The sequence below is a fragment of the Geotrypetes seraphini genome, chromosome 13 (assembly GCF_902459505.1).
Source record: "Geotrypetes seraphini chromosome 13, aGeoSer1.1, whole genome shotgun sequence".
NCBI lineage: Eukaryota > Metazoa > Chordata > Amphibia > Gymnophiona > Dermophiidae > Geotrypetes > Geotrypetes seraphini.
In genome coordinates this window covers 78,706,162-78,727,060 of record NC_047096.1, presented here as the reverse complement: position 1 = coordinate 78,727,060, position 20,899 = coordinate 78,706,162, and the positions used below count along the sequence as shown (strand labels likewise).

Sequence of the window (20,899 nt, the reverse complement as noted above, 5' to 3'; positions counted from 1 at the left end):
GATTGTGGTCCTCGAGCAGGGACTTTGACACCCCTGAATTAAAAGAACTCAGACACTAAACTCTTCCTGGCCAATAACGACACTCCATCCCCTTCAGCCACTTTTCTAGCCAAATACTTTAGAAACAAAATTACAATAGCCAGGACAACCTTCGCTTGAACCCCAATCCACCTTGATGAGATCACAATGTCCCCCCCCACAGAAAAAGAATCAGCTGCAGCAGACAGAACCAAGTCCAATTTCAACACAATACAATGGTCCAACCTAAACAGACTCTACAAAAAAATACAGCCATGAAGCCTGCGACCTCAATCATTGCCCTCCATACCTGTTAAAAGCCTCCAAAATTCCGTACTCTCCTCATACAATGGATACAATCCTTGCTCACAGAAGGCCTTTTCTCTCAAGACCTCAGTGAAATAATCATCACCCTGATCATAAGACCCAAAAGTAGCAACAGATCTACCATCCAACTACAGACCCATAGACTCAATACCATTATATGGCAAGATAATGGAAAGCCTCGTAGCTAAACACCTCACCAACTACCTAGAAAACCACAACCTACTCCACTCTACAGAGTCTGGTTTCAGAACCAACTACAGCACAGAGACACTACTAGGGTCCCTCCTGGACACAGCAAGATAACACCTCAGCACAGGCAAAAAAATGCTGGTTATACAACTAAATCTCACTGCAGCATTTGACCTAGTAAACCATGACATTCTACCACAAATACTAGAAACAATAGGAATCACAGGAAAGGTGCACACTTGGTTTCAAGGATTCCTACAATCAAGGACCTACAGAGTAAAGACAAAGTAAAATCAAAACCATGGTCCAACCCTTGCGGTGTACCCCAAAGGTCGCCTTTATCTCCAACACTCTTCAATCTCTACATTGCATCCCTCAGCACCTGCCTAGACAAATTAGGCTTAACTTTTTATAGCTATGCAGACGACATCACCATCCTCCTTCCTTTTGATCAATCAACACACTCCATGACAGACAAACTACATAGAACACTAGAAACGGTGGCAACATGGATGAAAGAACACAAACTAAAACTAAACCCAGACAAACCAAAATTTATTCTTCTCGAAACAAACAAAACCCTAACCATAACAAACTTAGTAATATACTCAATCACTAAGCCCATTCAACCCACCCTAAGACTTCTGGGAGTGATGATACACAGAAGTTGTACCATGCAACCACAAATCAACAAAACAATACAGAAATCATTTACAGTCATGTGAAACTTAAGGCAAATCCAAAAATTCTTTGACAGAAAACAATTCCAGCTTGTGGTCCAATCCCTAGTCCTAGGACTTCTAGACTACTGCAACATCCTCTATCTCGCAGTCATGATAAAACAACTACAAACAGTACAAAACACAGCCCCGAGACTGATACGCTGAAAAAAAAACGATACCACCACCGCATACCTCGACTCACACTGGCTCCCAATATAAGCAAGAATACAATTCAAATTTTACTGTCTACTGTTTAAAGCAATGAATGGAGACAGCCCAACCTACTTGAACAACCACCTTATCCAAACTGCCACAACCAGGCTAAGGAGAGCCCAGACACCATTCACGCACCCCTCAATCAGAGACATCAAAAACAAAAAAAAAGTACGATGGCCTACTGGCCATGCAGGCAGTGAAACGACCACCAACTATCCAATTTACTGATCATGACACCAAACTACAAAAGTTTCAGAAAAGAAATAAAAACCCTGCTATTCAAGAAATCCATCAAGACAAACTAACTCCACAGGAAGCATTTCAATCCCCCCCAAATAACCCGCTCAACTATATAACTCTTCTAGAATTGTCCAGATAACATCTTTTGTAATCCACCTTGAACCGCAAGGTAATGGCAGAATAAGTCACTAATGTAATGTAATGATTTAATTAAGTAAATGTGTGCTTAAATTTCTCATCTAAGGGGGGGGGGAGTAAAAGGACAGGAGAGACAGGCATTCCCTATAGGGGCTAGTTGCTTCTTACATGAATTTAACATTCCTGAGAAAGAACAAAGATTTAGTAATACAGCTGCACAAAAAAGTAAGCAAAACATATGGAAAACAAAAATAAAGCAGCTTTTATTTTGGAAGATAAAGAAAAAAAGGTTAGTACCAGATTTGTAAATTGGACTCTTGCCAGCCAACGGTTCAGAACTTGTAGCATATGAAGTGGTACATGGATTATTATTGAAGAGCCAATGAGTTTTAGAAAAATGTAAGCTGCAAGTAGATGCTGAGGTCTGCAAAAGTGCTCCTTGAAACATGGTAACACTCAGTTGATACAATAAGACATCCAATTTGATCAAGTTATAACATACAGTACAGCACTTAAGTTAAAGACTAAAATTGATTTAGCTATAACAGTCTTCCAATGCATGTTTATAGACTATCCTCAAAAATCTGTAACCCATTTTACCCCCTACCACTATGGCAGTGAACTAGAACATTTTACCATGGCACATTTACACCATGGCATCTGGGACGTGTCAGGTCCCAGAAAAAAAAACAAAACTGCTGTCTTGGAGCAGAATAACTACACAGGAACTGGTAGGAAAAATGCTCCAAGAGAATTTTCTATCAGTGGCACAGGACCAGAACATAGGCAGCAAGCTTCACATTTTCCACTGCAGAATGGAAGAAAATGTAAAACTGGATTGTTTCCTCAACAGGCTCCATGTATTTTATTGTCTCAACACCTACAGCTATACTATACAGTTTGCACTTAGGACAAAAATGGAAAGTATTAAGAAATGGATTAGATATGGTTCCCTCAACCCCTCATCCCCCTTTCCAAACATCAGGAATGGCTTTCAGGTCTCTCATTCCACCCTCACCCCACAATATGATGGTCAAGTACCAAATGAGGACACCTGGCAACTAGACTCCACAATACAACCATGACAAAAACCAATGGATTATGAATACCTTATTAGAATGTTGTGTGGTTACAAAGCTGAGTCTTCGACTAGCACAAGCCAATTGCCCATGTCAAAGTTTGAGCAACTGTGGCACATGTGAAAAAGGGACAGCAGGGAGAGGGGTTGTAGAAGCAGTTTAACAGCTCACCATAGAATTTAAAATAACCTCACACCCCAACACAGCTGGTAGTAAGATTTAAATAGAAAACAAGGACTAGGTTGCATGTGCAGCCAGGAAGGCACACAAGAATCAGAGGTACAAATATGAAGTGCTGGGGAACGGCTGACATTTTATTACTTTTAACTGCAGTGGAAAAATAGAACCTTTTACAAGTGCCAGTACATGGAAGTTCAAGTTGACTAATATTTTAGTGCAGTAGATACCTTCCCACCCTCACCTTAATTTTGCTAAATAAAAGCACAGAAGGCCAATATAGTTTCCAAATGGTATTTTATCTAATTGTTTGAACATTTACTCTCTCCTCTTATCGCAATCTGAAATCTTACCTGAAGTTTCATTTTAAACTCTTTGGCACAGTTTTGTGGGTGCAAGGGCTGCTACAGGTGACCTCAGGAGATTTACTTGCCAATTCCAGACATGTCTTTCATGTTTGAAACTCTGCATTTGTTGACACTTTTGTAAGCTCTGAATTCCCTCTAAAGTAAGATGTTCTTTCACATCATTCACAGTTGACCAATATATTAAAAGGAAGAAAAGATGCTGTGTACCAACATCTTGCAAAGCATCACCGACAGGAGCTCTGACCATCTGTCAGCATTTCCCTTTTAAATTAAAACCCAACACTGCTTTCCATCTTTTGTGCTGCAGCAGGAGCCCAAATTTGTTGGTTTATGAAATGCAATCTCTTTTTTCTCTCTTGGGAAATGCTGAAGTTGAGAATGCGGACACCGCCTCACTCACTCACACACTCTTATCAGCCCCTCTCTAAACCCACCAAAATCCTCCCCTTCACCTTACTCGGCACCAGCAGGTGTAGTGGGAAGGTGGTGGGACAGGCACAGGCTCCATCTTCCCTCCAGCAGCTAAGGCCAGACAAAAACAAACAGCACCACAGTCACCAGTTATGAGTCCTCACTGCCCACCAGAAGACAAGTTTTCTCCACTTCATCAGTTGAGCATGTCAAGCCAGCCGGAGATCATGGGTCTTCTACATAGTTCAGCACTCCGCTCCATCAGTGTTGCTGTGGCTACAACAGGATTTTCAGTGTGGTGCGTTTCTATCCTCACTCACTCACCCTCTCACTCCCAAACACTCAGCATCCGTGCACACTCCTCACTTCCGGGTTTTTCAAAAGACTGGAGATTTCCAATGGGGCCTCAGGCATCATCCCAATAAGATCTGTAAAAGAGAAAGATAGCACTTTCAGTAGCCATCCAAGCATCTCCCCCCCTCCCCCACCCTTTAAATGGTGATGCCAAATCAATACTTTTGGTAAGCTCCTCCAGAGTTGAAATCCCTTCCTCTGCTGGAAACTTTATTGCAGCAAAATACTATGTCTTAACATGAGAAAACTGAAAGGTATGTCCAGGTTAGGCGACATTCAGATATGATTTAAGATTAGATATTTTTTTAAGATAGATTATGTCTAAGATAAATGATGTTATACTTAGTTGTATTCTTTGAGGTCTTTTCTATCATTATTGGAGTTCCTTTTAAAATAGAATTTGTACTGTAAACCGCTTAGATTTGTCGTATGCTAAAGTGGTATAACAAATTTTAATAAAACAAAACATGTTGCCCTTTCATATGATACTATATTATTTGGTACTTCAATGAGATTTAAAAGCCAAATTTCAGCGAATAATAAACTTTTATTAATATTAACAGGGGTTGCCATTCAGCAGATTACAGGGAATTGGAAAGATTATACTAAATTGAATTATACTTTTTGGTGGAATTCAGTGTGTCATATTTATAAAATGGAAAGGGTATTTGCTCTATAACAAGGCAATTATAATAAGTTTAAAAAGATTTGGGGGCCATTGATGATTTATTCTGATGATCAGACATCTTAAACACCTAAATATTGGACAAGAAAAGGGGGGGGGGATTATGAAGGATAATAATTGATAATTGTTATTTATTAGTATATGGGTGGGAGAGGTGGGCTTCTTATATAATTATCTATTTGGAATATTACAAATAAGAATGTCAAGTGATTAATTAAGATATTTATGAATGATTGTTGTACACTTGTTGTAATTTTTGAAAATGAATAAAGATTAAAAAAATAAATAAATAAAAATAAAACAAAACAAGCTAACACCTCCCTCCCAGCACTTCTTACCAAGCCTGATTCTTCAATTTCCTCAGCTCTTTAGTTGCCCAAGTAGCAAGAGTTTTGGTTTTGTTCGTCTTTGACCTCCTGCCTTCAGTTAGCAGCTCATGGATCATGGGTCTGGCTTCTACCAATTTCAGCACATCCTTCCCAAAGGCTGTACACAAATCCCTACACATAAGAACAAGCTATGAGACATGGTGTCCACCCAATCCCTATTACTTAATTTAATACATGTTTAGATGTTTCAAAAGTCTTCAACTTTGTAACAATTTGAACGCGTTCAATGTATACTTTATCTCAATTGGACTAAATCTAGATTGTTAGAATAGCCAAGTTTATGGTAATTATATAAATGAAAACTGAATTGTGTGTAAGGATTTTATCAGATAACTTCAACACCAAGGAGAAATTAGGTCCTTACCTGCTAATTTTCTTTCTTTTAGTCCCTCCAGACCGGCACAGAAACAGATGGGTTTAGACGCCTCTGCCAGCAGGTAGAGACTAAGACACTAACTTTTGATATCAGTACAAGTGGGCTCTTACAAATCAGTCTTTACGAATAGCCAAGCAGAAATAAACTAGGCATATTCCAGAACAGATTACTCCATATGCCTAGCCCAAATGAACCACGAAAACACTGTTAGATATCGATTAGAACAAGAACCTTCCCCACCACATCCCACAGTTCACCAGCTAAACCAGACAAACCAAAAGCCGATGCCTTTGTAACGCCAACAACCAACAAACATCTGCAGGAAAAAAACTAAAACTAAAACATACTCTGCAAAAAGTACAGAACTTGACAGAGCAGGGTTCTGTACCGGTCTGGAGGGACTAAAAAAGAAAATTAGCAAGCAAGGACCTAATTTCTCTTCTTTATCGTCCTTCCACACCGGCACAGAAAGAGATGGGATGTACCAAAGCAGTATCCATCATGGGTGGGACCCCTGCAGGGCCATCACTAGAACGTGCTCACTGAACACCACGTCCCGAAGCGCCTGAACGTCTACACAGTAGTGCAAACAAAGGAATAGAGAGAGGACCAAACCATAACTATACAGATATCCACCAAAAGCACAAGAGAAGACTCGGCCCAAGAGGCTGCCCGACCCAAGTGGAATGAGCTTTGAGAAATTCCGGAACAGGTTGCATTTGAAGAAGGTAGCAATAGCCTCCTTAATCCAGCGTGCAATGGTAGCCTTGGAACATTGTCCCCCTTATGAGGACCCTGAGGAGGTCAAAACGATAATCTGATTTCCAGAACTCCTGGGTCTGCTGAACATAAGAGCAGAGAACCCTATGGACATCCAATTTGTGCAACTGGTGTCTGCTCCAAAGAGCCTTCTCGACTAACCAAGACCGGGAAGACCACTGACTGGTTAAAATGTAAGGTGAAATCACTTTGGGAAGGAGGGATCCGGCCGAAACACGACCTGCCTGCAACTCAGAAACGCATCTCACAGAAGTAATGGTCACTAGGAAGACCACTTTAAGAGTAAGGTCCTTCTACGTGCAGGAACCAAGAGGCTCAAACGGAGGATGAACGAGCAAAGAGAACAAGAATGAAATCCCATGCAGGAACAGACAGCCTGAGAGGCGGTTAGAGCAATTTCGCAGCTCTCAGGAATCTAATCACATCCGGAGAAGAGGCCAACCGCTGACCATGCAAGAGACTGTGAAAAGACAACACAGCAATCTGTACACCTTTGAGATCCAAAATGGGCCGAAAAGACCCCTCTTTCTTGGGCACCACAAAGTAAATGGAGTATCTGCTGGTGTGAATCTCCTGAGGAGGAATTGGGACCACCACTTTGAGGTCTAAGCCTGAGCAGTGTCTGGCGAAAAGCCCTCTTCCAAGTTGTCTGACAAGAAGATGAAATGATCTGATCTAGTAAACTCCATTTAGGACACTGGTATACTCCATGTAGGACACTCAGATCAACAGAACAGCATCTTTTGACGATCTCATCTCTAAAAATTATAGGCACTAGGAGATCTACTATTTTTTCAGTTATAGCTCCTCAGCTCTGGAATAATTTACCAAATTATTTGCATGGGGAAATCTCGTCAGAAAAATTCAAAGGCTTTTAAAAAGTTTTCTGTATAAGGATGCATTTAAGGCATAGACAAGACAACCAGTTTACGTTTAAAATCTTATATTTTATATCTTAACATCCAATTTTAATTAGTCCTCATCTATTGGACTTAATTTTTTCTCTCTTTTTCTTTCATTCTTTCTTTCACTTTTTTGCCCCCCTCCCCCCCGATGTGTTACCCATAAATGTTCTCCTTCTGCTTTAATGATTGTAGTTCATTCCCCTTTCCTTTTGTATCTGTACTGAATTTTGTATGTATTATTTTGTAATAAACTACCATATGGTTTATCCCCTATTTTTAATTTATGCTTTGGCCTCAAATTAATAGGATGTTAGAAAACCCAGTAGCCTTGACATATGATACTATTTTATTTGGAACACTATGAGAGCAAGAAGTCAAACTTCGTCAAATAACAACAAACTTTTGTTTATTGTAACTGGAATAGCAATACAACAAATAACATACAATTGGAAAAAATATGACAGGTTAAATTACAATTTTGTATGTCATATGTACAAAATGGAACTCACCATTGCAACGCAAAAAGGTTATGAGAGTAAATTTCAGAAAGTCTGGGGACCGTTAACAGATTTTTGTAATGAATGATTAACTTTTCCCATGATAAGATATTTGATTAGAGGGGAATAGGGGTGGGATTTTATTTCTGATTATTACATAATATATCAATATTTAAATGAATTCACAATAAAGATGATTTTATGTATTATTGAATTGGGAGGGAGGGAGGGATGGGGGATTATTATATTCAATAAGAATGATATAAATTTAGATTTCTTAAATAATATTTTAACATTATAGAATACTAATTTCCTAATGAAATGTTAAATTTGATGCTAATATGTGAGTTAATCAAGTGTGTATCTTTAAGTTTTATATGAGTTTAATTGATACACTTGTAACATACAAAAATGAATAAAGAATTATTTTTTTTAAAAAAATTTATGCTTTGAAATATTTGACATTGAGTGCACAAATTTTAATAAACTTAAAACTTGATAATCATCCCAAATCATTTCCAGGACCTACAAATTTCAGCCCACCCCTGGTAAAACTCCTGCAACCGGGCTCCAACTGGAACTGGGAGGACTCACAATGAGTCACTGGGTCAAACAGGCAGCAGAGGAGCCCCCCCACCAGAGGAGTCACAACTCCCTCCCCCCCCTCCCCCTGCAGTCCAACCGAAAGGACTACATGCGTTTAAAGAGACATCCTCTGGAAGGAAAAAGAGGATGCACCCCGGCCAGGGCAGTACCTATGTAAATCATGCAAGCATCCCCGGGCAGAACCACTACGCAAAGCCTGGCGAGATTGGTCTTCTGGTAACCTAGTCACTTTAGACTCACTCAAGGCCTGAATTAGTTTATCCAACTCCTCCCCAAAAAGAAAGGAGCCACAAAAGGAAAGCTTACTGAGCTTAGCTTTAGATGCTGCATCCACCAACCAACCCTGAAGCTGCAGGATTCGGTGAGTAGCTACTCCAAGAGCCATGGACTTGGACGAGGCACGCAAAAGAACATACTTGGCATCAGAGAGATAAGCTCCCAGCTCAATCTTAGCCACTTCCTGATCTAAGGACCAATCAGCTGACTCGTGGTTAAGAACTCGCTCAGACCACTAGAAACAAGACTGGGCCACCAGACCACCACCAATTGCTGCCTTGACAACCACATCAAAACTTTGAGCAGAGCCTCCATTTTATGGGCCTGAGGGTCTCTCAAGGATGAACCACCTTCAACCGGCACAATATGTCTGCATGCGTTAGCCAAGACCACTGCATTAACCACAGTTGACTTAAAGGTATCTCTATCGCCATCACGGATGGGGTAGAGTTTTGCCATGGATCACGCCATGCGAAAAGGTTCGTCCAAAAACTTTCCACTGAGCGTGCACTATATCCCGAATATCCTGAAGAATAGGAAAATAGCAGAATGCTGACCGAATCCTCTCTCAGAAGAGAGAGCCCACTACACGAGAGGGCCCTTAGCTTCCTCTTCAAAGTGTAAAACCGAAGACACTTGAAGAATGAATTCCTGCAACTCGTCCCAATAAAGTATGCACACACAGACACATTCTCAACAACCAGCACCTCTAAAAAAGTCTCCATCCAAAAATTCAGGCCTCCCAGACAGATCTATAAGGTTCTTCCCAAGATCCAAGTCCTCATTCGGAGAAAACTGATCAGTCATAAAAGAATCCTCATCCCAAGACACTCGCGGCCGCTTGGACGATGGCTGAGGGGCAGGAAAGAGGCCACCGCAGCAGGGGACAGAACGGGAGCAGTCGTGGAAGGAACTAACCCCCCAGATGACCCCCCAGCACTGAAGCAGGAAACAAGCCGCTTGTAAATAAGCCTTGCACATGGACAACAAATTGGGGGAGAATGGGGGACTCCAACGGCAGCACAGCAGACATATTAGGAGCAGAAGACACATGTAAGACCTGTTCTTGCCTTTCCAAGGCAGGTGGGCAAATTTGATGCACTTCCCGCCAAAATTGAAGGAAGGGCCGTTGATAAACTGTCACCAGAAAACAGGGCACCAAATCCGACTGACCGCCGACAGCCAAGAAGTCCAGGGCTCACTCCTGACCGACAAGCAATGCATGCGAAGGAGAAACAGGCACGCCGACACCCGAATCCGGGTCTCCCTTGGGGAGGCCTGAACATTTCGTGAACAAGCCAGCCACATCTACCATTCGGCACCCAGAGAAAATGCACTTTTTTTCTGTTTTGAAGTGCTCATAATGAATGCGCCAAAAAGCACAGTTACTTACCGTTAACAGGTGTTATCCAGGGACAGCAGGCAGATATTCTCACTGATGGGCAATGTCACCAACCCCGGTAAAGACACTTCAAGAACTTGAAAAAAGTTCTTGATGCCCGCATCGTGCATGCGCGAATGCCTTCCTGCCCGTAGGCACGCAGTCCCTCAGTTAAGATAAGCCAGCTAAGAAGCCCGGGGAGGTGGGTGGGTTGTGAGAATATCTGCCTGCTGTCCCTGGATAACACCTGTTATGGTAAATAACTGCTTTATCCCAGGACAAGCAGGCAGCATATTCTCACTGATGGGTGACCTCCAAGCTAATAGAGATGGGATGGTGGGAGAGTTGGCCAATGAAATACAATTGGAAAACATAATGGCTGAAGTGCCCATCCCGTCTGGAGAAAAAACCAGACAATAGTGAGAAGCGAAGGAATGAACTGAGGGCCAGTAATGTAACTATAAGGAAAATAACAAAAGCTGCCAGAACTCGAACTTAGAACGGGGATACGATATCCCCGTGCCAGGCCAGTCTGAGTAAAGAAGAACGATAGGGAGGTAATCAGCCAAGTGAAAATCGTTCCCATGAATATAGGATATCCAAACTGAGTTGAATCAAAGAAAAGGTTGGGATAAAATCACTGCGGCTCCGACCTGCGTAACAAGGAGGACAAAAAATCGCTTACAGGACAAAACATATAAAGCTTGGATCCTTGTAGGAAAAACGAGGTGCAGGAAACACAGAAGAACTGACTGAACAAAATGAAAATAGTAACATAGTAACATAGTAGATGATGGCAGAAAAAGACTGGAATGGTCCATCCAGTCTGTCCAAACTGATTCAATTAAAAAATTTTTAATTTTTTCTACATAGCTATTTCTGGGCAAGAATCCAAAGCTCTACTCAGTACTGTGCTTGGGTTCCTACTGCCGAAATCTCCGTTAAAACCTACTCCAGCTCATCTACAACCTCCCGGCCATTGAAGCCCTCCCCAGCCCATCCTCCACCAAATGGCCATATACAGACACTGTGGACATGAACACAGAATCATCTTGGCTTGATGAAAGACTGATAAGGATGAAGCTGCTAGCAGGGCATGAAACTCACCGATCCCCATGGAAGAAGTGAGAGACATAAGGAAAAACCATTTTCTAGGTAATAAACTCAAGTGGAGCTGACGCCATTGTTACAAATGGTAGCATCAACAACCAGGAAATAACCACAGGAATAGTCCAGACAACAGAAGAAGGAATGAGGTGTGGATACACACATGAATAAACTCCTGTTATGAGCCTGGAAACCAGAAAAGAAATCAGAAAGAGGTTGCTCCTCGACAGATCAAGAGAAAAAATGAAATAGCATTAAAAAGAAGTCAGAACTATAGACTCGAGACTAGAATCAAGCAAAGAAAAGATACCACACCAGTTAAGAAGGTGGAAACCGGCAGAGAAAAAGACAACAGGAAAGAAAACTAAACCACTTTTGATAACAAGGGCGAGTGGATGGTGTCCCGGCAGAAATCAACAAAGGGGCTGAGAAAGCATAGTTACTTACCGTAACAGGTGTTATCCAGGGACAGCAGGCAGATATTCTCTACATGTGGGCGACGTCACTGACGGAGCCCCCTAGTGGACGTTTTCACAAGCAGACTTGCTCAAAGACCTTCAGGCTTGCGATTGGCCCGCGCGTGCCCCTCCCGCCCTGCCTAGGGCATGCATCTCCTCAGCGTGTCCTCAGTTCAGATAGCAAGCAAAGAAGCCAACCACGGGGAGGTGGGTGGGTTGCGAGAATATCTGCCTGCTGTCCCTGGATAACACCTGTTACGGTAAGTAACTGTGCTTTATACCAGGACAAGCAGGCAGCATATTCTCTACATGTGGGAGACCTACAAGCTAACTAAAAAGGGGATGGAGGGAGAGTTGGCAAGTTCAGGAGAAAAGATATCGCAAAACAGATTGGCCAAAATGGCCATCACGCCTGGAGAAAGCAATCAGATAGTAATGCGAGGTGAACGTATGAACCGAGGACCAAGTGGCAGCCTTACAGATTTTCTCGATGGGAGTCGAGCGGAGAAAAGCAACAGACGCCGCCATCACTCGGACCCTGTGGCCTGTGACTCGATCTGGCAAGGAGAGACCAGCTTGAGCGTAACAGAAAGAGATACAAGCAGCCAACCAGTTAGAAATGGTCCGCTTAGAAACAGAGCGACCCAAGCGGTTGGGATCAAAAGAGAGGAACAGTTGGGGAACAGAACGACGAGGAACGCTGCACTTCAAGTAGAAGGCAAGCGTACGCTTACAATCAAGAGAGCCACTTCTCAAGGGTGAGAATGAGGCTTTGGGAAAAACACAGGAAGAACAATGGATTGGTTGATGTGAAAATCAGAAACAATCTTAGGCAAGAACTTAGGATGGGCACAGAGAACCACATTATCATGATAGAAGACAGTGAAAGGCGGATCCGCCATCAAGGCTTGAAGCTCACTGACCCGACGGGCAGAAGTGAGAGCAACAAGAAACACAACTTTCCAAGTAAGATATTTCAAGTGAGCTCGCGCTAGCGGCTCAAACGGAGGTTTCATCAATTGAGCAAGGACCACGTTAAGATCCCAAACCACTGGAGGAGGTTTAACATAGTAACATAGGAACATAGTAGATGACGGCAGATAAAGACCCAAATGGTCCATCCAGTCTGCCCAACCTGTTTCAATTTAAATTTTTTTTTTTTTTTTTTTCTTCTTAGCTATTTCTGGGCAAGAATCCAAAGCTTTACCCGGTACTGTGCTTGGGTTCCAACTGCCGAAATCTCTGTTAAGACTTACTCCAGCCCATCTACACCCTCCCAGCCATTGAAGCCCTCCCCTGCCCATCCTCCACCAAACGGCCATACACAGACACAGATCGTGCAAGTCTGCCCAGTAACTGGCCTAGTTCAATATTTAATATTATTTTCTGATTCTAAATCTTCTGTGTTCATCCCACGCTTCTTTGAACTCAGTCACAGTTTTACTCTCCACCACCTCTCTCGGGAGCGCATTCCAGGCATCCACTACCCTCTCCGTAAAGTAGAATTTCCTAACATTGCCCCTGAATCTACCACCCCTCAACCTCAAATTATGTCCTCTGGTTTTACCATTTTCCTTTCTCTGGAAAAGATTTTGTTCTACGTTAATACCCTTCAAGTATTTGAACGTCTGAATCATATCTCCCCTGTCTCTCCTTTCCTCTAGGGCAGGGGTGTCCAATGTCGGTCCTCGAGGTCCGCAGTCCAGTCGGATTTTCAGGATTTCCCCAATGAATATACATGAGGTCTATTTGCATCCACTGCTTTCATTGTATGCTAATAGATCTCATGCATATTCATTGGGGAAATCCTGAAAACCCGACTGGATTGCGGCCCTTGAGGACCGACATTGGACACCCCTGCTCTAGGGTATACATATTCAGGGCTTCCAGTCTCTCCTCATATGTCTTCTGGCGCAAGCCTCCTATCATTTTCGTCGCCCTCCTCTGGACCGCCTCAAGTCTTCTTAAGGGGCAGACGAATGTGGAAAAGACCTTTCATTAAGCGGGAAGCCACAAGATAAACAGAGATAGGCTTCCCGTCAATTGGCTGATGAAAAGCAGCAATAGCACTAAGGTGGACTCGAACCGAAGAGGACTTGTGCCCAGCGCCAGACAAGTGCAACAGATAATCCAGGACAGCAGACAAGGAGACAGAGAGAAGCTCCAGCTGTCGAGTAGCACACCAGGAAGAAAAACGGGTCCACTTCTGATGGTAACATTGGCGAGTGGACTCCTTCCAAGATGCCTCCAGGACATCCAGCACAGGCTGAGAGAACCGGAATGAGGGCACTAAGTCTCGAGGAACCAAGCTGTTAAGTGCAGAGACTGGAGGTTGGGATGAAGCAGTGAACCCCGACTCTGTGTAAGCAGAGAAGGAAAAATAGGTAGAGGAAGAGGCTCCCTTGCACTGAGTTGCAACAGAAGGAAGAACCACGGCTGTTGGGACAACCGAGGAGCTATTAAAATCATGGTGGCACTCGTGGACTTGAGTGACGAGAGTCTTGAGAATCAGAGGGAATGGAGGAAACGCATACAGGAACTCGTGCGTCCAATCCAGAAAGAAGGCATCCGCCTCGATCCTGAGAGTGAGAGGGGTGTAAACCCTGGAGCAGAAGCGGGACAATTTGTGATTGAGGGGAGACGCGAATAGATCGATGTCCGGAGTCCCCCAACGAGCAAACACCTGACGCAGGGTCCCGGAGTGAAGCGACCACTCGTGAGGCTGCAGCAGGCGACTCAACCTGTCTGCCAGACAATTCCGCTGGCCCTGAATGTAGACAGCTCAAATGATTATGTTGCGGCGAATGGTCCAATCCCAGAGCCACACCGCCTCAAGGCACAGGGACCTGGACCCCGTGCCCTCCTGTCTGTTGATATAATACATGGTGACCTGGTTGTCCGTGCGAACCAGCACCACCCAGTCGCGAAGCAGGTGACAAAAGGCTTTCAGAGGGAGGAAAATCGCGCAAAACTCCAGAAGATTGATGTGACAAAGGCAGTTGGTACGGGACCAAAGACCCTGGGTTCGCAGACCGTCCAGATGAGCCCCCCAAGCATAGGTCGATGAGTCCATCATGAGGACTAGTTGTGGAGGAGCAGCATGAAACAGAAAACATTTGGAAAGATTGGAAGAGAGCATCCACCAACGGAGAGACCTCTTCAATAAAGGAGTCACAAATGCATCGAGAGAGAGGATCTCGATCCTGGCTCCAATGGGACGCCAGAGTCCACTGAGGAATACGGAAGTGAAGTCTGGCAAAAGGAGTCACGTGAACCGTGGAGGCCATGTGACCTAGGAGAACCATCATGAGTCGAGCTGGCGCCGAGGGCAGATGGGTCACCATTCGACACAAATGGATAAGGGCCTCCTGACGAGGCCGAGGCAAGAAGGAGCGGAGACGAACCATGTCCAGGACCGCTCCGATGAACTCGAGAGACTGAGACGGGCAGAGGTGAGACTTGGGAAAGTTCACCTCGAAGCCGAGACTCTGAAGGAGCACGATGGTTTGATTCGTCGCTCGCAGAACTTCGTCACGAGAGGACGCTTTGATTAACCAGTCGTCAAGGTAGGGAAATACCTGCAGGCCGTGGAGACGCAGGGCCGCAGCGACCACAACCAGACATTTCATGAAAACCCTCGGAGAGACCGCCAGGCCGAAGGGAAGAACACGATACTGGAGATGGAGATCTCCCACCCGGAATCTCAAATACCAGCGAGAGGCTGGGTGTATCGGAATGTGCGTGTACACCTCCTTGAGGTCCAGGGAACACAACCAGCCCCCCTCGTCCAAGAGGGGATACAACGTGGGAAGGGTGAGCATTTTGAATCGTTCCCGGACCAGAAACTTGTTAAGAGCATAGAGGTCCAGGTTCGGACATAGATCCCCCGTCTTTTTGGGTACCAGAAAGTACCAGGAATAAAATCCGGAGTTCCACTGTTCCGGGGAACCTCCTCGACCGCCCGAAGGCAAAGCAGAGCCCGAGCTTCCTGCAGAAGGAGAGGGAGCTGAGACTGAGCAGAAGGAAACTCTCTTGGAGGCATGTCCGAGGTACACAACTGAAGTGGAGGGTGTACCCCTCCCGGATGATAGACAGAACCCAACTGTCAGTAGTAAGACTCTCCCACTGGATATAGAAATGATGGAGACGACCCCGATGAGGAAGGGGGAAGACTCCAGAAAGAAAGCCCAAAGGCTGAGACTGGAATTGTCATAAGGACAGCCCGGTCTTTGCCGGGGCCGGCAGCTGAGTCTTAGGTTGACGTGGCTGCTGCTGCAGGGGCAGTTGTGCCGGAGGCCTCGAGACAGCAGGAGTGGATTTTTGCGGGTATCTCCGGAGAGGAATCTTATATTGGCGAGCCGGAGGAGTCTTCGGCTTAAGTTTCACCAGAGACACGAAGGACCGCTCGTGGTCTGAGAGGCGCTTCGTGGCAGCTTCGTTGGAATCATTGAAGAGCTCATGACTCAAGCACGGGAGATTGGCAAGGCGATCCTGCAGATTCGGATCCATGTCCACAATCCGGAGCCAAGCAAAGTGACGCATGGCGATGGCAAAGGCTGTAACTCTCGAGGACTATTCAAAGGCGTCATAAGAGGCCTGAAACATATACAGGCGGAGTTGGGAGAGAGTCTCCTGGAGGAGACAAAACTCCTGATGCCGAAGCTCTGGAACGACCTCCCGGAATGAGCGGAGGACATTGACACAGAACCGGAGGTAGGAAGTGAAGAAGTTGTAATTAAGGACACGGTTCGCCATCATCGAATTCTGATAAAGGCGGTGACCAAATTTGTCCATTGTGCAGCCCTCCCTGCCCGGAGGGACAGCAACGTAAACCTTCGAGGGGTTCGATTTCTTCAAGGAAGACTCAACCATCAAGGACTGGTGGGAAAGCTGAGTACTTTCAAACCCTTTTACTGGGACAGTCCGGTAAGGAGACTCCAACTTGGAGGGAATAGCCGTAACAGCATATAGTGTTTCCAGGTTCCAGAGAAACGTCTGCTGGAGAACCTGATGCAAAGGGAGGCGAAGCGCCTCACGAGGCGTGTTGTCAACTCCCAATTCTGCCAGGTATTCCTGAGTAAAGCGGGAGTCGGATTGAAGATCTAAGTTCAGAGCTCTGCCCATGTCAGAGATGAAACGAGAAAAGAAGGCGGTCCGAGAAGACGACTCATCCTCCGGGGAGACTCCGACCGAGATCGGGGTGCAGCCAAGAAAGGAGAAATCTCCCTGGAATAGTAAGTGGGGGCTTCAGAGTCCCGCAAACAGGAGACCGAAGAGGTTTGACTAAGGCTTGTAGGGGGCATCGAGGAACGGCCCCGTGTCAGATGGACCGGGGAAGACCCCGGAGTCTGAGGAAACCGCTGGGGAAGCCTCGGAGGAGACGGGGTATAGGAAAATTCCCCAACCGGCTTCGAAGGAGGCCCTTGAGAAGCTGGTAAGCGCCTCGAAGGGGAACAGACACTAGAGTCCAATTCGAGGACAAGTGTGTGTCTAGAGGGTCTTGAGGTTGGAGACCTGCCCCAACAGGGTGGAGAAGACCGGGTATTTTTAGAAGAGGCGAGCCTCGCTGTAGTAGCAGGGGAAAAAGTGGCCCCCGGCCTGGATCCCCGAAAAGTCACCGGTGACTCAGGGGAGGAAGACTCACTCGAGGGAACCCGATGGGTCTTACGAGGACGGCCTCGAGAGGTGAGAGGATGCTCAGGCTGGCCAGACCGCGACTGGGTCGAGACCGAGGTCAAAGGCGTCGAGATCGGGACTAGTTGGCTTACCACCGAGGAAAACTGTGTGGTAATAATAGCCTTAAGTATGTTCTCGAACATAGTCACCGAGACCAAAGAGGTGCAGCAGTGCGCTCCTTCGGGGACGACCTCGAAGAAGAGTATTCCCCACGTGAGGAGGCACGCTTAGAGTGATGGCTCGAAGATGCTGACGAGGCGGCGCTGACATGAGACTCCGAAGAAGGCTTCTTTGCCGGCACACCTGAGGAGGAAAGTGGAGACTTACCTGAGGCCGGAGTAGCAGGAGGGGCCGAGGCCAGAGCCTTCGAGGTCAACGGGGACTTCGAGGCCGAGGCACCCACCGAAGGCGCCGAGGCTGAGCTCGATGCCTGTCCTGCAGGATCCATGGGGCCAAAGAGTTGGAGAATCTTGGGGGCCACCCTCCAACGAAGAGCCCACGGTTGCAAGGTCACACAACGGGGACACAACTCAGTGCGGTGCTCTGCACCCAGGCACTCCACACACCAACGATGAGGATCAGTGATGGAGATAACCCGGCTGCACTTAGTGCAGTTTTTAAAGCCGGAACGAGGCCGGGACATAAGAAAAAAGAGAGCCGCGGCCCCGCGAGGCTAGGCGGCCAGAGGAAGACCGGGAACCCGGTCAAAATTATACGAACGGAAATAAATGAAAATAAAGAAAAGACGCGAGCACAGAGACTCAAAGGAAACAAACCAAATAAGCCGCGGTGCACGAAGGACAAAGAGAACGCACAAGTAAGGGAGCAGTGCTTCTGGCTCTGCGGAAAACAATGAACTGAGGACACGCTGAGGAGACGCATGCCCTAGGCAGGGTAGGAGGGGCACGCGTGGGCCAATTGCAAGCCTGAAGGTCTTCGAGCAAGTCTGCTTGCGAAAACGTCCGCTAGGGGGCTCCTTCGGTGACATCACCCACATGTAGAGAATATGCTGCCTGCTTGTCCTGGGATAAAGTTGTAAATGAAACGGACGCAGCCCAAAGAAAAAGCCAAGGAAAGATTGGAAGAAATCAAAGATTCCTGAGTTGGAGTGAACTGAGCAGGAAAATGAGAAGAAGAAAGGGTTTCCAAAATTTGAGTGGACGAAGAAGGGAGAACCCATGTTGACTGGGTCACCATGCATCATGGTGGCAACAGCTCTCGTGAGCTTGATGAAAAAGTTCAACAGGAGAAGAAGCGAAGGGAATGCATATAAAAATATGCTCGCCCAATCCAGGAGAAAAATAACCATTGCTAGATGAAGAAAAATCCTGGAGTAAAAGGATTAAAGAATCTTGCTGAAATTGGCTGTTAGAAAATTCAGCTCCCCATGAATAGCAGTAAGAGCAGATGGCCAATCATCTCCAAAGTCACAAAAACAGGGCCTCCTGACATTAACAGGAGGAAGCAGTGTAAAACCCCTGAATTGTCTGTGCAAGGAAGGAGGACTTGAGGAAAGAATAGATAGAAACATAGAACATGACGGCAGAAAAGGGCCGATGGCCCAACAAGTCTGCCCACTCAAGAACCCTCCCTCCAACTAGTCTGCTTGCTCAAGGACCCTTCCTCCCTGGAGTATCTATCGATTGAGCATAACTCCGTAGTACTCCCACCTGTCTGTCCCATCGACTCTTGAAGTCGAGCACGTTACTGGCCTCGACCACCTTTCCATCGATCAATCACCCGTTCAGTGAAGATGATGAAAATCATGAGGTCCTAAAGATATTGTTAGAAAAAATTAGGAAAAAAATGGGAAAATTTTGATGCCTGGATGTAGAATGCCCATATGAACCCCCCAGGCAGAAATTAGATGCAGCAAGCATGAAGACCATGCAAGGAGGTAAAAAATAGAAAAAGGAACCTCCGTAGAGACTAGAGGAGATCAAGGATATACAAGCTTGAGAGACAAGCCCTCGCCTGGTACCATTGGAAAACAAAAGACCACTGAGGAGTACAAGAATGTAGTCCAACCCGTGGCATAACAGAAACAGGAGAATGCCTATTGTTCTAAAGAAACAGCATGTATAAGATTGAAAACAATCTGAAAAAAGCAATACTCTCAGAAGAGTGGAGTCAAGAAGTACCCCAAAGAATACAGGTCCGGAAAATGAAAAGATGAGTGAGAAAAACGTTTGAACCATCTCTCAGGGAAAAAACAACTGGGTAAAGAACCGGATGTTCAAAAATTGGAAAAACAAGAAGGCCCTGTAATCGAATAGATGTGGCCAGCACAAGACAGCCCCTGAATAATCTGGGAGGTTAAAAAACCCAAAACTGGTAAGAACGGTTGAAAAACACAGCTCGAAAGCCATATGAATTGGAGCCTGTCGCGGCTGTCAGGAAAATCAGGAAGCAGAACCATGAGGTCTGAAATCCAGAAAAAACACAGCCATCCAGTGGTCATGATAATTAATAATAATAATAACAGTTTATATACCGCAATACCGTTAAGTTCTATGCGGTTTACAGAAGATTAGTGAAGTACAAGTTGAATTGACGTACAAGTTGAGTTGAGAGAAAGATCTTTAATCGAAGAGAACCCTTCAAGGAGAATTAGCAGGAGAAAACAGGCAGGACTGCCTAAGATCCCACGCAGACTCTCAAAAGAAAACAGAGTCTGAGAGCAGGGTGAAAAGATTAAGTGAATAAAGCCTCCACATGAAGAAAACTCAGAGAGCCTAGGTTCGTAGGACTACATGAAGACTGATAAGACAGCCGCCATGAAAGTGAAAACTGCTACACAGATGCGGCCAGAGAAACTCACCAGGTCCATAATGTAGAGGAAACATGTTGCAGCACAGCCCCAGGAACACCTCCCCAAATCAGACATATTCAATAACCTGTCCTGTTGAGTAATGATAAAAACAGACACTCAGATGCAGACCAGATCCGTAAAAAATAGATCTGCAAAAACAGGTACTGAAATTGAAAAGCAGCTACATGGAATATGTACACAAATGTATGCCAAGTAAAACCGTTCAGGCAGTAGAGGAATCTAGTAAGCCCATTTGGCTAAAATGTCTCTAGCCTTGTCCACTCTGGTACCCTTGGTCTATGACCGGTACCATAAGTGTGGCTCCAGAAAATAAGAAACAAAAAGAACACCGGAACCCTTTGCTCAAGATCGGTACCATCGGTGTCACTCCACGCTTCCAAGATGAACATGCCCACATCAAGACAGTCATTGACCGCAAAGTGGAGCCAGATAGGGCTGAACAAGGTCGGCAGGACTGGACTCACTGCTACAATGGACCAAGGTCAGCAGGAATAGACTCACTGCTACAATGATCTGAAGCCTAAAGGAGAAAACCAACTTACCAAAGAAGAAGCAGCACCGGCTGGGGAAGCGGTGCCAGATCACTGGCGGCATCAACGGGAAATTGCTTCTGGAGAATACATATGAAAATGCACTGAAGAGGAAAAAAGCAAGGGAAGAAAAAAAACGGAAAGTCTGAGGTCCTGAAACT

The 20,899-nt window shown here is 45.3% G+C and overlaps 1 protein-coding gene across 2 annotated transcripts in view; it reads right to left on the bottom strand.

Annotated features, from left to right (window-relative positions):
• Positions 1-2,089: 2,089 nt before the first annotated feature.
• The window catches only part of KPNB1 (karyopherin subunit beta 1), a 194,307-nt gene continuing 175,497 nt past the window's right edge, over positions 2,090-20,899 (bottom strand). The window contains exons 21-22 of one of the 2 annotated variants that reach the window (XM_033918352.1): positions 5,263-5,424; positions 2,090-4,313 (exon numbers count right to left, since the gene is read on the bottom strand). In XM_033918352.1, the coding sequence (XP_033774243.1) occupies position 4,313; positions 5,263-5,424 (163 nt within the window). In that variant the 3' untranslated portion in view covers positions 2,090-4,312. Of the gene's footprint in view, positions 4,314-5,262; positions 5,425-20,899 lie in introns of those variants that run through there. The other variant, XR_004536789.1, reaches the window with a different exon arrangement.